The 13,327-nt window shown below is 43.4% G+C and overlaps 1 protein-coding gene across 20 annotated transcripts in view; it reads right to left on the bottom strand.

The window, feature by feature from the left end:
• The window catches only part of DTNB (dystrobrevin beta), a 300,375-nt gene that overhangs the window by 5,600 nt on the left and 281,448 nt on the right, over positions 1 to 13,327 (bottom strand). For 7 of the 20 annotated variants that reach the window (XM_073022853.1, XM_073022840.1, XM_073022841.1 and 4 more), the window contains 3 exons: positions 5,341 to 5,500; positions 4,431 to 4,520; positions 998 to 1,051 (listed from right to left, as the gene is read on the bottom strand). In XM_073022853.1, the coding sequence (XP_072878954.1) occupies positions 998 to 1,051; positions 4,431 to 4,520; positions 5,341 to 5,500 (304 nt within the window). The remainder of the gene's footprint in view (positions 1 to 997; positions 1,052 to 4,430; positions 4,521 to 5,340; positions 5,501 to 13,327) is intronic. The other 13 variants (XM_073022854.1, XM_073022852.1, XM_073022845.1 and 10 more) reach the window with 3 other exon arrangements.

Raw genomic sequence — 13,327 nt, forward strand, 5'->3', positions numbered from 1 at the left:
TCAACAGCTACATGAACAACAGCTCTCTGAGCCTATTTCCTCATGGGTAAAACGGGGATATTCGAATTTGTCTCACAGTGTTGTTAAGGATTAGATGAGATCATCATATGTGAAAATCATTCCGTGCAGCTCTTCCCAGATGTCATGTGTTGAGCAGGTTTGATATATAATGAAACTAGGAATGCACTACTGTCCTTTGCTGACACCTTCCCTTCTTGCTTTTATTCTTCCACGAAGCCACAAAACCATTTGGCTATACTGGCCCACAATAGTATCTTCCTTTTCAGAAACCCTTATTATACTTATATGCTGCAAGTTTTATGATTAGCTTTTTCTGTCACTTCATTTGATCTCCTGTTTATTTTGCATTTTTGGTCTTGCTTTTTTATTTTTTTGGAGATGGAGTTTTACTCTTGTTGCCCAGGCTGGAGTGCAGTGGCGCGATCTTGGCTCACTGCAATCTCCGTCTCCTGGATTCAAGCAATTCTCCTGCCTCATCCTCCCCAAGTAGCTGAGACTACAGGCGCCTGCCACCACACCTGGCTAATTTTTTGTATTTTTAGTAGAGACGAGGTTTCACTATATTGGCCAGGCTGCTGGTCTTGAACTCCTAACCTCATGATCTACCCGGCTCAGTCTCCCAAAGTGCTGGGATTACAGGCATGAGCCACCGTGCTCCGGCCTGGTCTTGCTTTCTTAACTAGATCATAAACTTCTCCAGTCAAAGGGTCATCTTTTGTGTTCTACTTGTATCTACTTCCTGTATCCCAACCACCTATCCCAGGATCAGGAAATGAAGCTCTTGGTGATTGACTGACATTGGCTCCTGGAAGGTAAAACCTGACTGTCAGATGGGAAAAGTAGGTACAGGGAACTCGGGTCCGAAAGCTCTGGGAAAGGTAGTGGCAGGGAGGAAGGCAGAAACAAGGTGGGGGGCAGTTCATCTATGAGCTCTGGCTCCCCATTTAAACTAGGAGTCCTGTTGAGCTGCCTTTACCTCTGTCTTTCCCATTGTGCATCTTCTCTTCTTCTTCCTCTGCACCTTCCTCTGCTGTGAAAACAAGTCCAGGGAGGCCAGTGACCCTTCAGCACAGGACAAGTTCAGAAGGAGGGTGAACAAAGCAACTGCTGAGGCTTGGGAGGAAACTCTAGCTAACAGCCCCTGGCTGCAGGCCTCCGAGGGTGCTTCAGCTCACCAGTCTGCACTTGTGTGGTCCACGCCCCAGCACTGTTGAATAGGAGCCCGTGAGCCCAGAGCCACAAGGAGCAGTGCAGTCACATCACTCACTTTCCTGACCGGGGCGGGGGGCGTGCGGTGTGGGGTTGCGTGCCTCTGTTCTATGCCTGTCTGCCCTCAGCTGGTGATGACCAGGGAGACATCTAATGTCTTGCATTCAGGTTTAAGAAAGTGACCATACAATATATGGTGGGGGAATACCTAGATTAATACGGGGTTCTGTAAAAAAAAAAAAAAAAATCCGGATGTTTTAGCTGATGATAAACTTAAAATGACCGCACAGCGCAAAGTGGCTATGTGGGAAGCGCTAATGCTGTCTAAGGTGCTTTTTCCAGGGGCCACTCAAGAGGGTCACAGATGCCTTGTACTCTACAGGGACAAGATCCCCTGTGATGGACAGCAGGGTGCCCAGCCCTGGGCATGCACTTTGAATAGGAGCCTTGGAAAATGGCCACATCCTGGTGTGGTCAAGCAGGCTGGTAAGAGAAAACCATGTCACGTTTGGAAAGGTTGAAGGAATTGGGTGTAGCAGTCTACAGAGGACAACACTAGGAAGGGCTATCATCTGCCATCCAACCCGTGACAGGTGAGCCTGCAGAGGAGGGACTGAGCTTGTCCTGGGTGGCTTTGGAGGACAGGGATAAGTCAATTACAGAAAGGCAGATTTTGGCTCCCCACTGAGGAAGAACTTTCCAGTGATTAGAGTTGATCATGAATGAGCTCACTGGAAATATTCAGAGGACTGTTTTAGTGGGTGGCATGTTAGATTAAATGACTTCTAGCATCCTTTCCAATTTTTTTCTTTTTCTTTTTTTTTGAGATGGAGTTTTGCTCTTGTTGCCCAGGCTGGAGTGCAGCGGCGCAATCTCGGCTCATGCAACCTCTGCATCCCAGGTTCAAGTGATTTTCCTGCCTCAGCCTCCCGAGTAGCTGGGATTACAGGCACGAACCACCACGTCCGGCTAATTTTGTATTTTCAGTAGAGATGGGGTTTCACCATGTTGGTCAGGCTGGTCTTGAACTCCTGACCTCAGGTGATCCACCTGCCTCAGCCTACCAAAGTGCTGAGATTACAGGTGTGAGCCACTGTGCCTGGCCTCGATCCTTTCCAATTCTAGGATTCCATTATCTGTGAAAAAACTTTATAAAGATGAGGAGTACAAGCTATGTACATACAGTATGTAGATACTGTACAGACTATATGTAAAGATAATCTAAGTACGTCCTCTCATTGGAACAAAAACCTGTCAAGTCACTGTCAAGGAGATAGTAAAAATGTGTTGGTGTTGGGCGAAGCTGTTCTATTCATTGAGAAGTTGGTACCCTCACATGTAAAGGGAGTTTATGTCTGCATGTTAGAGGGATACCATGCCATGTGTGGCTTTGGTCCACATCTACCTGCAGGCTTCAGTGACTGAAAGAACATCAGGGAAAGGGGCCTCTGGGACGCTGGGTTTGATGTCTTGTCCTGGAGGGGAGTAAGATCTCTGGCTTAATGCTCTGAAGACCCAAGTTCTGGGACCAGCTTTCCCCCTTCAAGCTGCACGACCTTAGGCAGACAACTTTTCTGATAAGCACATGCAACATTTCTAAAGTAAGGGACTGGACAATGTGCTCTCTAAGGCACCTTCCAAATTACACTACATAATTTTGTTGAAACCATTCTTTCCTACTATGAGACACTGCTGAGTATTCCTATAACCTTTAAATTTTTGTGAAGCTATTTGGTCTCTATGTGCCTTATGCTTAATGGTATTTAATGACCTCTCACCCCAGCACGATGAATGCAGAAGCCACTTATTTTGCATAAACTCTAATAAGTGGCCATGAAGTACAAGTGCAGTTAATTTCCATGGCCCGAAATTCCCTAAGAAATTTCCTCTAAAAGTGGGATTTCTGGCATCTGTGGGGAGCTGTATTAGGGAAAGTGCCTTCTAATCACCTGTGAGGTCATCCCAAAGGCTGTCACCTCTTCTGTTCGTGGGTACAGAGGGGGGCCGTGCTTCTGACGGGGGTTGAGAAACAGTGCTAGAATGGAGAGGGTGGCGCCATCAAACCAGAGAAGTAGCGTCTGACCTTCACTGGCTGGAAAGAGTAGCCTGGGCCACACACTCACTTTGGTCTGTATGAAAACAGGCAGACTTGAGAGCAGAACTGGGGGCTCTGTCCAGTCCCATGACAACCCGAAACATGTGAGCTTTCTCCTACGAAGGGCTGAAAAATACCCAAGGCTTGCCTTCCCTAAGAGTGTTTGAATAAATCTATGTGTTTGAATGGTCCGTGGAAGTTTTAAACTGCTTTATCTTTTTATTTAATAGCCCTGTTAAGCTACTTCAAGGTATTTAAAAGCACTACATTAGGTGGAAAGAAACAAAAGAGAACCATCAGTGTGAGTGACCTACAGCACTTAGGAAGGGAAACCATTAGTTTAACAGAAAACACGGAAACCCCACCGCTGTGAAATCGTGAGTGACTCTCTGGCCCCTACGTAACTGGCAGAGTCATGGGGATTCCCGGAGATAGGATGATATGTGAATGGCCTTTTATTTTCTCTCTCTTTCCTGGGTTTTATGTAAGGTAAAGGTCTTTGGGAAGTCACTGATGTGGCGAGGTGATGGAGAGACTGAGAAAGAAGTCACAGATGAGCTGAGCACGAGGAGTGGAAGAGGCGACAGACTCAGGTCATGAACTTCAGGTGAAATCAGAGCCTGGTCATGGACAAAAGGAGGGAATAGGCTTCAAAACCAAATCAAACAGGAGAGAACAGAAAGGCAGCAGGGGAAGGTCCAGAGCTTTCCTGGCTGATTCGGCTCCAGACTTCCAGGGAAGCTTCAGAATGAGGCGGTCGGTCAGGCCTAGGGAGAGAGCGGCTGTGGACAAAGCACAGATAGAAGACGGGGTAAGTAGGAAGGGGGCCTGCCTGCACTGAAAGGTCTGAATTTCTCCAAATTCAGCTTGCTCCACAAGACGCACTCCTGAGATAGCCTGAATGTGAAACCGCCCCTATGCAATCCTGTGTGACAGAGGAACTCTGGGCGGAGACATCCAATGTGTTCCTAGAAGGGAAAGTTGGGTGGTGAAATGGGGTGGTGCGAGCTGGGTGGTGAGGTTCTGCCAGAGCTGGCGAGGAAGTGAGAAGGGCGTGGGAGAGGCAGGGGAGGCTGGGAAGCCGGGTGGGAGCTCTGGGTTTCACCTGAATGGAGCTCCTTCACCAGGGATGACATGGTGTTGGTGATGGAGTCAGCTGCCACCAGCAGGTCATTGCGGAGGTTTCTCCTCGTACCTGAGGAGAGGCAGAGCAGATGGGGATGCCGGGGGGGTGAGCATGGAGAAGAGACGGCTGAGCAAACACCTCCATTCTGCCAGGCCAGAGGACACAGGTGTGGAATACCTAAGGGGAGATGGGGCCGCAGCAGCTCCACCCACTCCCAGCCACACCGGGGGCAGGAGGCACCAGCCCACTGGTCCCTCTCCCTCTGCCCTCTCTACCTAGGGAGCAGCATCCTGTCAGTTCCACGCTTTGCCACCACCACACAATCCAGAGCTGGGTTCCAGAATAAGCATTCCACCGAGGTCTTCCTCAGCCTTGTGGGGGCGGGGCTCTACTCTCCACAACCACCACCACCACCTCCCCTTCTCACCTCCAGCCCCAGCAGGACTTCCCTCTGAATCCCCACCCAACTACCTAATACTGCTGGTCACCAGCTCCTCCGATGACTGTGGCAATGGCGTGCACACTATGCTGTCAGCACGGTCCCAGTTACAGTGCCTGTTACAGTCCCTTCTAGGCCAGGGAATTATTCCATCCAATTCCTCTGGAGGAGACGAAGCTCAAAGGACAGAGCACTTCCCATAATCCAGAAAAAAGGGCAGAGAACCCCAGGAGGCCTGTTCTTGGCACACATCGGAAGCCTGCAGCCCTCCTGCTGGAGACCAGCCAGTCTCATGAGAAGGGGCCAGCACCTGACTTATTTACACTGTCTGTCAAAATCTGATCATTCAAGCCAAGAGCACAAAAGAGAAATGGAAAAACCTCAGCAGGAATCTTGTCCATGTTTGCAGATCCCTTCAGCTCCCTGCTGAACTCTGCTCCAGAAACTCACCTTGTGCAAAGGCCTCCTGCACGTCTCCCCCAACTCCACTCAGTGAGTCCTGCGGACAGTGGGTGGGGGTGGAGCCGGCAGACGTGGAGCGCACTGGCATGGGCATCGGCCGGCCGCCTCCATGGGTGGGCGATGTATGTGGTGACCCTGTGGCCTGAGCCTGGAGATTCAAAGAGAGAAAATATGTTATCTCAAGTACCTGACCTCTTTGAGGAAGAAAGAAAGTACTTTTTCTCCGTCAACCGGAGCCAGCCAGCGGGCCTCAGTTCAGTGGTACAAGATCATACTTGAAAGGAAGGAGTCAGGCTGCTTCCAAGACTGGAGAGAGGAAGAAAAGGAAAAAAGGAAGGGGTCGTGCAGGGCAGGAAGAAAGAACATCATAAGAAGAGACCAAGAATGGGAGGGAAAGAAGAGGCTGGCACAGAGTGGTGGAGGACTCTCAGGAAGACAGAGTGAGCGTATAGCTGGGCCAGGGCTCTAGAAGGGCTTGGCTAGCAGGGCAGGAAGTAACACGCAAACAGCTTTCATTTTGTTTGCAAACACATTCATGTACACGTTCTCATTTGGACCACCCCATTCACCCCCGGCAACCTGTGAGTGGAAAGGACATACGTGTGTGTGAGTGTGTGTGTATGTATATATTTATATATGTATATGCTTCTTTTTTGGAGACAGAGTCTTGCTTTGTTGCCCAGGTGGAGTGCAGTGGTGCAATCTCAGCTCACTGTAACCTCCGCCTCCCAGGTTCAAGAGATTCTCCTGCTTCAGCCTCCCGAGTAGCTGGGACTACAGGCGTGCACCACCATGCTGGGCTAATTTTTTGTATTTTTAGTAGACACGGAGTTTCAACATGTTGCCCAGGTTGGTCTTTAACTCCTGAGTTCAGGCAATCTGCTTGCCTTGGCCCCCCAAAGTGCTAGGATTACAGGTGTGAGCCACCACACCTAGCCAGGGTGTGTATTTTCATATCCATTTTATAGAAGGAAAAGAAAGCATTGTGTCAGGCAACACAGCTTGCCAGTGGGAGGCACAGGAAGAACCCCTTGACTCCAAGGGTGGCAGTGTGCACTCTGCAGGCTGCGCCCCCACTCCCCCAGGGCATGCTCTGAGCATATGGGGAGCTTGGCTGCAGGCTGCAAGCGGGGCCATCGGGCCAGTCATGCCACACGCACTGCACACACACAGTGAGCTGTCTGGGGCCATCCCGCAGGGACGAGGTGAAAAGGACACGTAGTAAACAGAAACTGAGCTTTCCTTGGGAGGCCCTGGTATAGTTGTGGAGAAAGTTTGGAGCAATGGGATAAAATAAATAAAAGGAGAAAAGGAATCCAGGGCCGCTCACTGAGATGTGGGCTCTGGAGCTCTTCAGCACAACATGAACTGAGTGTGACAGGTGGACTAGGGTTTCCTGTGGAAGCAAAACTGGAAAAAATATAAGCCAAAGTGTGAGAGTGAATTCAAATGAAGATAGTTATCCTTCTGGGGAGCTAGCTCAGAAACCCCACATACAAACAGAATTGGCCCTGAACAGGTGGACAGGCTGGATACACCACACCCCACTGCAGTGCTTCAACCGTGTGGCCACCAAACTCAACAGAAATGGATTGTTTTCTGTGGTTCTTATTTTGAATCATTTGTGTGTGTATGTGTGTGTTGTGTGTGTACGTATGTGTGTGTATTTCAAGAAGTTAAAAAAATACAGAAAACTAAAAAGTACAACATAATTAAACACCCCAAATTGGTAACTTCATATCGTGTCAAATGTATTTCAACCTAAAAATATTGCAGATAAATCTGAAGACTGCTTTGACCACCAGTTCTTTCCTGTTCCAGTTCTTTCCTCTCCTCCCTTCAGAGGCAACCATTATCAAAGATTTTGGTGTGAAACTTAACCTATATGTGCATATATAGCTATGAATAATAAATGGTATTTCATGCTTTTAAATTTTGCATGAATGATATTGTACTGCTCATATCACTTTGCAATTTGCTTTAATCACTTAGCATGCTTTCTGAGATCTTTCCATGATATAAATAAATATGAACTAAATCAAAATGGATCATAGTAACTATAAGAGCTAAAACTAAAATGGATCATAGTAACTATAAGGGCTAAAATTATAAAACTTCTCTAAGAAAACACCCAAACCATGATATGTAAAAACAAAACAAAACAGATAAACTGGCTTTCATTGAAATTTTAAACTTTTTCTTTTTCTTTTTTTTGAGACGGAGTTTCACTTTTTCACCCAGGCTGGAGTGAAGTGGCACAATTTTGGCTCACTGCAACTTCCATCCCCTGGGGTCAACCGATTCTCCTGCCTCAGCCTCCAGAGTAGCTGGGATTACAGGTGCGTGCATGCCACCATGCCTGGCTATTCTTGTATTTTTAGTAGAGACGAGGTTTCGCCATCTTGGCCAGGCTGGCCTTGAACTCCTGACCTCAGGTGATCCACCTGCCTCAGCCTCCCAAAGTGCTAGCATTACAGGTGTGAGCCACTGAGCCCGGCCAAACCTCTGCTTTTCAAAAGATATCATTAAACAACATATGGACAAATCAATTCAGAATGAATCAATAACTTAAACATAGGAGCTGAAATTATAACATTTTTAGAAGAAAACATAGGGGGAAGGATTTATAATCTTGGATTAGGCAATGACTTTTTTTTTTTTGAGATGGATTCTTGCTCTGTCACCCAGGCTGGACTGCAGTGGCGCTACCTCGGTTCACTGCAAGCTCTGCCTCCCGGGTTCATGCCATTCTCCTGCCTCAGCCTCCCGAGTAGCTGGCACTACAGGCGCCCGCCACCGCGCCTGGCTAATTTTTTGTATTTTTCATAGAGATGGGGTTTCACCAGGTTAGCCAGGATGGTCTCCATCTCCTGACCTCGTGATCCACCTGCCTCGACCTCCCAAAGTGCTGGGATTACAGGCGTGAGCCACTGCACCCAGCCTAGGCAATGACTTTTTAGATATGACATCAAAAGCCCAAGCTATGAAAGAAAAACTAGATATACTGAATATTATCAAAAGTAAAACTTTTGTGCTTTGAAGAATACCATCAAGAAAGTGAAAGTCAACCCCCAGAAAGGGAGAAAATGTTTGCAAATTATATATGATACATGATCTATATATAAAATATATAAAGAATTCCTCTTACAACTCAATAATAAAAGGATAAATAATATTGTAAAATGGGCAAAGGATCTGCAGAGACATTCCTCCAAAGATACATAAATGTCCAATAAGTACATGGAAAGATGCTCAACATTATTAGGGAAATGCAAATCAAAACTACAATGAGACACCACTGCACACCCACAAGGATGGCTATAATAAAAAAGACAGTAACAAGTGTTGGCAAGGATGTGAAGAAATTAGAACCCTAATACACTGCTGATAGAAATGTAAAATGGCCATAGGATAGGCCACAAAACAAGTCTCAGTAAATTTAAGAAAACCAAAATTATATCAAGTACTCTATCAGACCACATTAGAATAAAATTGGAAATCAACTCCAAAAGGAACCCTCAAAACCATGCAAATACATGGAAATTAAATAATCTGCTCCTGAATGATGGTTGGATCAACAATGAAATCAAGATGGAAATTTAAAAATTATTTGAACTGAATAATAGTGACAGAATCTATCAAAACCTCTGGGATATGGAAAAAGCGGTGCTAAGAGGAAAGTTCACAGCATTAAATGCCTGCATCAAAAAGTCTGAAAGAGCACAGACAACCTAAGGTCACACCTCACAGAACTGGAGAAACAAGAATAATTCAAGCCAAAACCCAGCAGAAGAGAAATAACAAACCCAGCAGAAGAGCAGAACTAAATGAAACTGAAACACACACACACACAAAACAATACAAAAGATAAATGAAACAAGCCAGGCACAGTGGCTCACGCCTGTAATCTCAGCACTTTGGGAGGTCAAGGTGGGTGGATCACTTGGGGTCAGGAGTTCGAGACCAGTCTGGGTAACATGGTGAAACCCCATCTCTACTGAAAAACCAAAAATTAGCAGGGTATGGTGGTGCACGCCTGTAATCCCAGCTACTTGGGAGGCTGAGGCAAGAGAATCTCTTGAACCCGGGAGGTGGAGGCTGCAGTGAGCTGAGATCACACCACTGCACACCAGGCTGGGCAACAGAGCGTGACTCCGTCTCAAAAATGAACTAACGAATGACTGAATGAAACCAAAAGCTGGTTCTTTGAAAAGATAAACAAAATTGGTAGACCATTAGCAAGATTAACCAAGAAAAGAAGAGAGTAGATCCAAATAAGCTAAATTAGAAATGAAACAAGAGATACTACTACTGATACCACAGAAATACAACAGATTTAAAGCTACTATGAACACTTTTACATGCATAAACTAGAAAACCTAGAGGAGATGGATAAATTCCTGAAAATATACAACTCTCCTAGATTAAACCAGGAAGATACAGAATCTCTGAACAGACCAATAACAAGCAGCGAGATTGAAATGGTAATAAAAAAATTGCCAACAAAAAACAGTCCAGGACCAGATGGATTCACAGCTGAACTCTATCAGACACTGAAAGAAGAACTGGTACCAATCCTATTGACACTATTCCAAAAGACAGAAAAAGAGGGAATCCTGCGTAAATCATTTTGTGAAGCCAGTATCACCCTAATACCAAAACCAGGGAAGGACATAAAACAAGAAAGCTACAGACCAATATCCCTGATGCACAAATCCTCAACAAAATACTAGTGAACCAAATCCAACAGCATATCAAAAAGATAATCCACCATGATCAAGTGGGTTCCATACCAGGGATGCAGGGATGGTTTAACATATGTAAGTCAATGAATGTGATATACCACATAAACAGAATCAAAAACAAAAATCACATGATCGCTTCAATAAATGCAGAAAAAGCATTCAACAAAATCCAACATCCCTTTATGATTAAAACCCTCAGTAAAGCTGGCATAGAAGGGACATACCTTAATGTAATAAAAGCCATCTATGACAAACCCACAGCCAATATTATATGGAACAGGGGAAAGTTGAGAGCATTGCCCCTGAGAACTGGAACAAGACAAGGATGCCCACTTTCACCACTTCTATTCAACATAGTACTGGAAGTCCTAGCCAGAGCAATCAGACAAGGGAAAGAAACAAAGGGCATCCAAATCGGTAAAGAGGAAGTCAAACTGTCACTGTTTGCTGATTATATGATTGTATACCTAGAAAATTCTAAAGACTCATCCAAAAAGCCCCTAGAACTGGTAAATGAATTCAGCAAAGTTTCAGGATACAAAATTATTATACACAAATCAGTAGCTCTGCTATATATCAACAGCGACCAAGCTGAGAATCAAATCAAGAACTCAACCCCTTTCAGAATACCTGCAAAATAAAATAAAAATAAAATAAAATAAAATAAAATAAAATACTTAGGAATACACTTAACCAAGGACATGAAAGACCTCTGTAAGGAAAACTATCAAACACTGCTGAAATAAATCACAGATGAGACAAACAAATGGAAACACATCCCATGCTCATGGATGGGTAGAGTCAATATTGTGAAAATAATCATACTGCCAAAAGCAATCTACAAATTCAATGCAATTCCCATCAAAATACTACCGTCATTCCTCACATAACTACAGAAAACAATCCTTAAATTCATATGGAACCAAAAAAGAACCCACATAGCCACAACAAGACTAAGGAAAAAGAATAAATCTGGAGGCATCACATTACTTAACTTCAAACTATACTATAAGGCCTCAGTCACCAGAACAGCATGGTACTGGTATAAAAATAGGCACATCCAATGGAATACAATAGGGAACCCAGAAATAAAGCCAAATACTTACACCCAATTGATCTTTGACAAAGCAAACAGAAACAAAAAATGGGGAAATGACACCTTACTTAACAAATGATGCTGAGATAATTGGTAAGACACATAGAAGAATGAAACTGGATCCTCATCTCTTACCTTATACAAAAATCAACTCAGGATGGATCAAAGACTTAAATCTAAGACCTGAAACCATAAAGATACTAGAAGATAACATCGGAAAAACCCTTCTAGACAATGGCTTAGGCAAAGATTTCATGACCAAGAACCCAAAAGCAAATGCGACAAAGATAAATAGATGGGACTTAACTAAACTAAATAGCTTCTGCACAGCAAAAGAAATAATCAGCAGAGTTAACAAACAACCCACAGAGTGGGAGAAAATCTTCACAAACTATACATCTGACACAGGACTAATATCCAGAATCTACAAAGAAAACAAATCAGCAAGAAAAAAACAATTCTATAGAAAAGTGGGCTAAAGGACATGAATAGAAAATTCTCAAAAGATGATATACAAATGGCCAACAGGTATATGGAAAAATGCTCCAGTTACTAATTATCAGGAAAATGCAAATCAAAATTACAATGCAATACCACCTCACTCTTACAACAATGGCAATAAAAAACTCAAAAAATAATAGATGTTGGTGTGGATGCAGTGAAAAAGGAACACTTTCATACTGTTGGTGGGAATGTAAACTAGTACAACTACTATGAAAAACAGTGTGGTGATTCCTTAAAGAACTAAAAGTAGATCTACTGTTTGATCCAGCAATCCCATTACTAGGTATCTACCCACAGGGAAGTAAGTCATTATACAAAAAAGATACTTGCATACACATGTTTATAGCAGCACAATTTGCAATTGCAATTGCAAAAATATGGAACTAGCCCAAATGCCCATCAATCAATGAGTGGGTAAAGAAAATGGGATATATACACCATGGAATACTACTTAGCCATAAAAAGGAATGAAATAATGGCATTCACAACAACCTGGATGGAATTGGAGACTATTTTTCTAAGTGAAGTAACTCAGGAATAGAAAATCAAACATTGTACATTCTCACTCATATGTGGGAGCTAAGCTATGAGGACACAAAGGCCTAAGAATGATACACTGGACTTTGGGGACTCGGGGAAAGGGTGGGGTGTGGCAAAGGATAAAAGACTACACACTGGGTACGATGTACACTGCTTGGATGACGGGTGCACCAAAATCTCAGAAATCACCACTAACAAACTTATGCATGTAACCAAATACTACCTGTTCCCCAAAAACCTATTGAAATAAAAAAACTTAAAAATTTTAAAAGGTTTATGTATCACATAATATGTATACATAAATATATAAATCACATTATACATATTTACAAATATATACACATAAATATATCAATCACGTAATATACATGTATATTTGTGTACATAAATATATAAATCACGATATATACATAAATATAAATATACATAAATCTGTATTTATGTATATTTAAATATTTATATATATCTCTCTAACCACATCAGCATCAGAGTTTCTAGCAATAGCAAATATTCAAAATCTATGTGACAAAATCATGATTAAACAAATTAATACATGAATAAGTCATTGCAACTGATTTGTAGGTATTTCTCACATAATTGATAAAGGTACTTCCAGTGAGCAAGGAAGCCAGATAAAAGTTTATGTTGTGAAGAAAGCACTACAGATGGAATTTGCATTCTTATTTCAGCATTTTCTTTGAGTAAATAAATTAATCCTACTGAATCTTAGTTTTCTCTTACATAATATGGAATATTATAAAAGGATTAATAGACAGTGTAAGTTTAAAAAATGTAGCCCAGAATTACATATAAGAAGCCCTAATTAAATATTCCCTCCCTCCTTCTTGAAGACTGGTGCTAGGATGGTTCATAATTGCAAAAATACAGAACCAGCCCAAATGCCCATCAATCAATGCGTGGATAAAGAAAATGTGGTAAATGCATACCATGGAATACTACTCAGTCATAAAAAGGAACAAAACAATGGTATTCATAGCAACCTGGATGGAACTGGAGACCATTATTCTAAGTGAAGCGACTCAGGAGTGGAAAACCAAACACTGTATGTTCTTATCCACAAGTGGGAGCT

This window comes from Chlorocebus sabaeus, chromosome 14 (genome assembly GCF_047675955.1).
Source record: "Chlorocebus sabaeus isolate Y175 chromosome 14, mChlSab1.0.hap1, whole genome shotgun sequence".
NCBI lineage: Eukaryota > Metazoa > Chordata > Mammalia > Primates > Cercopithecidae > Chlorocebus > Chlorocebus sabaeus.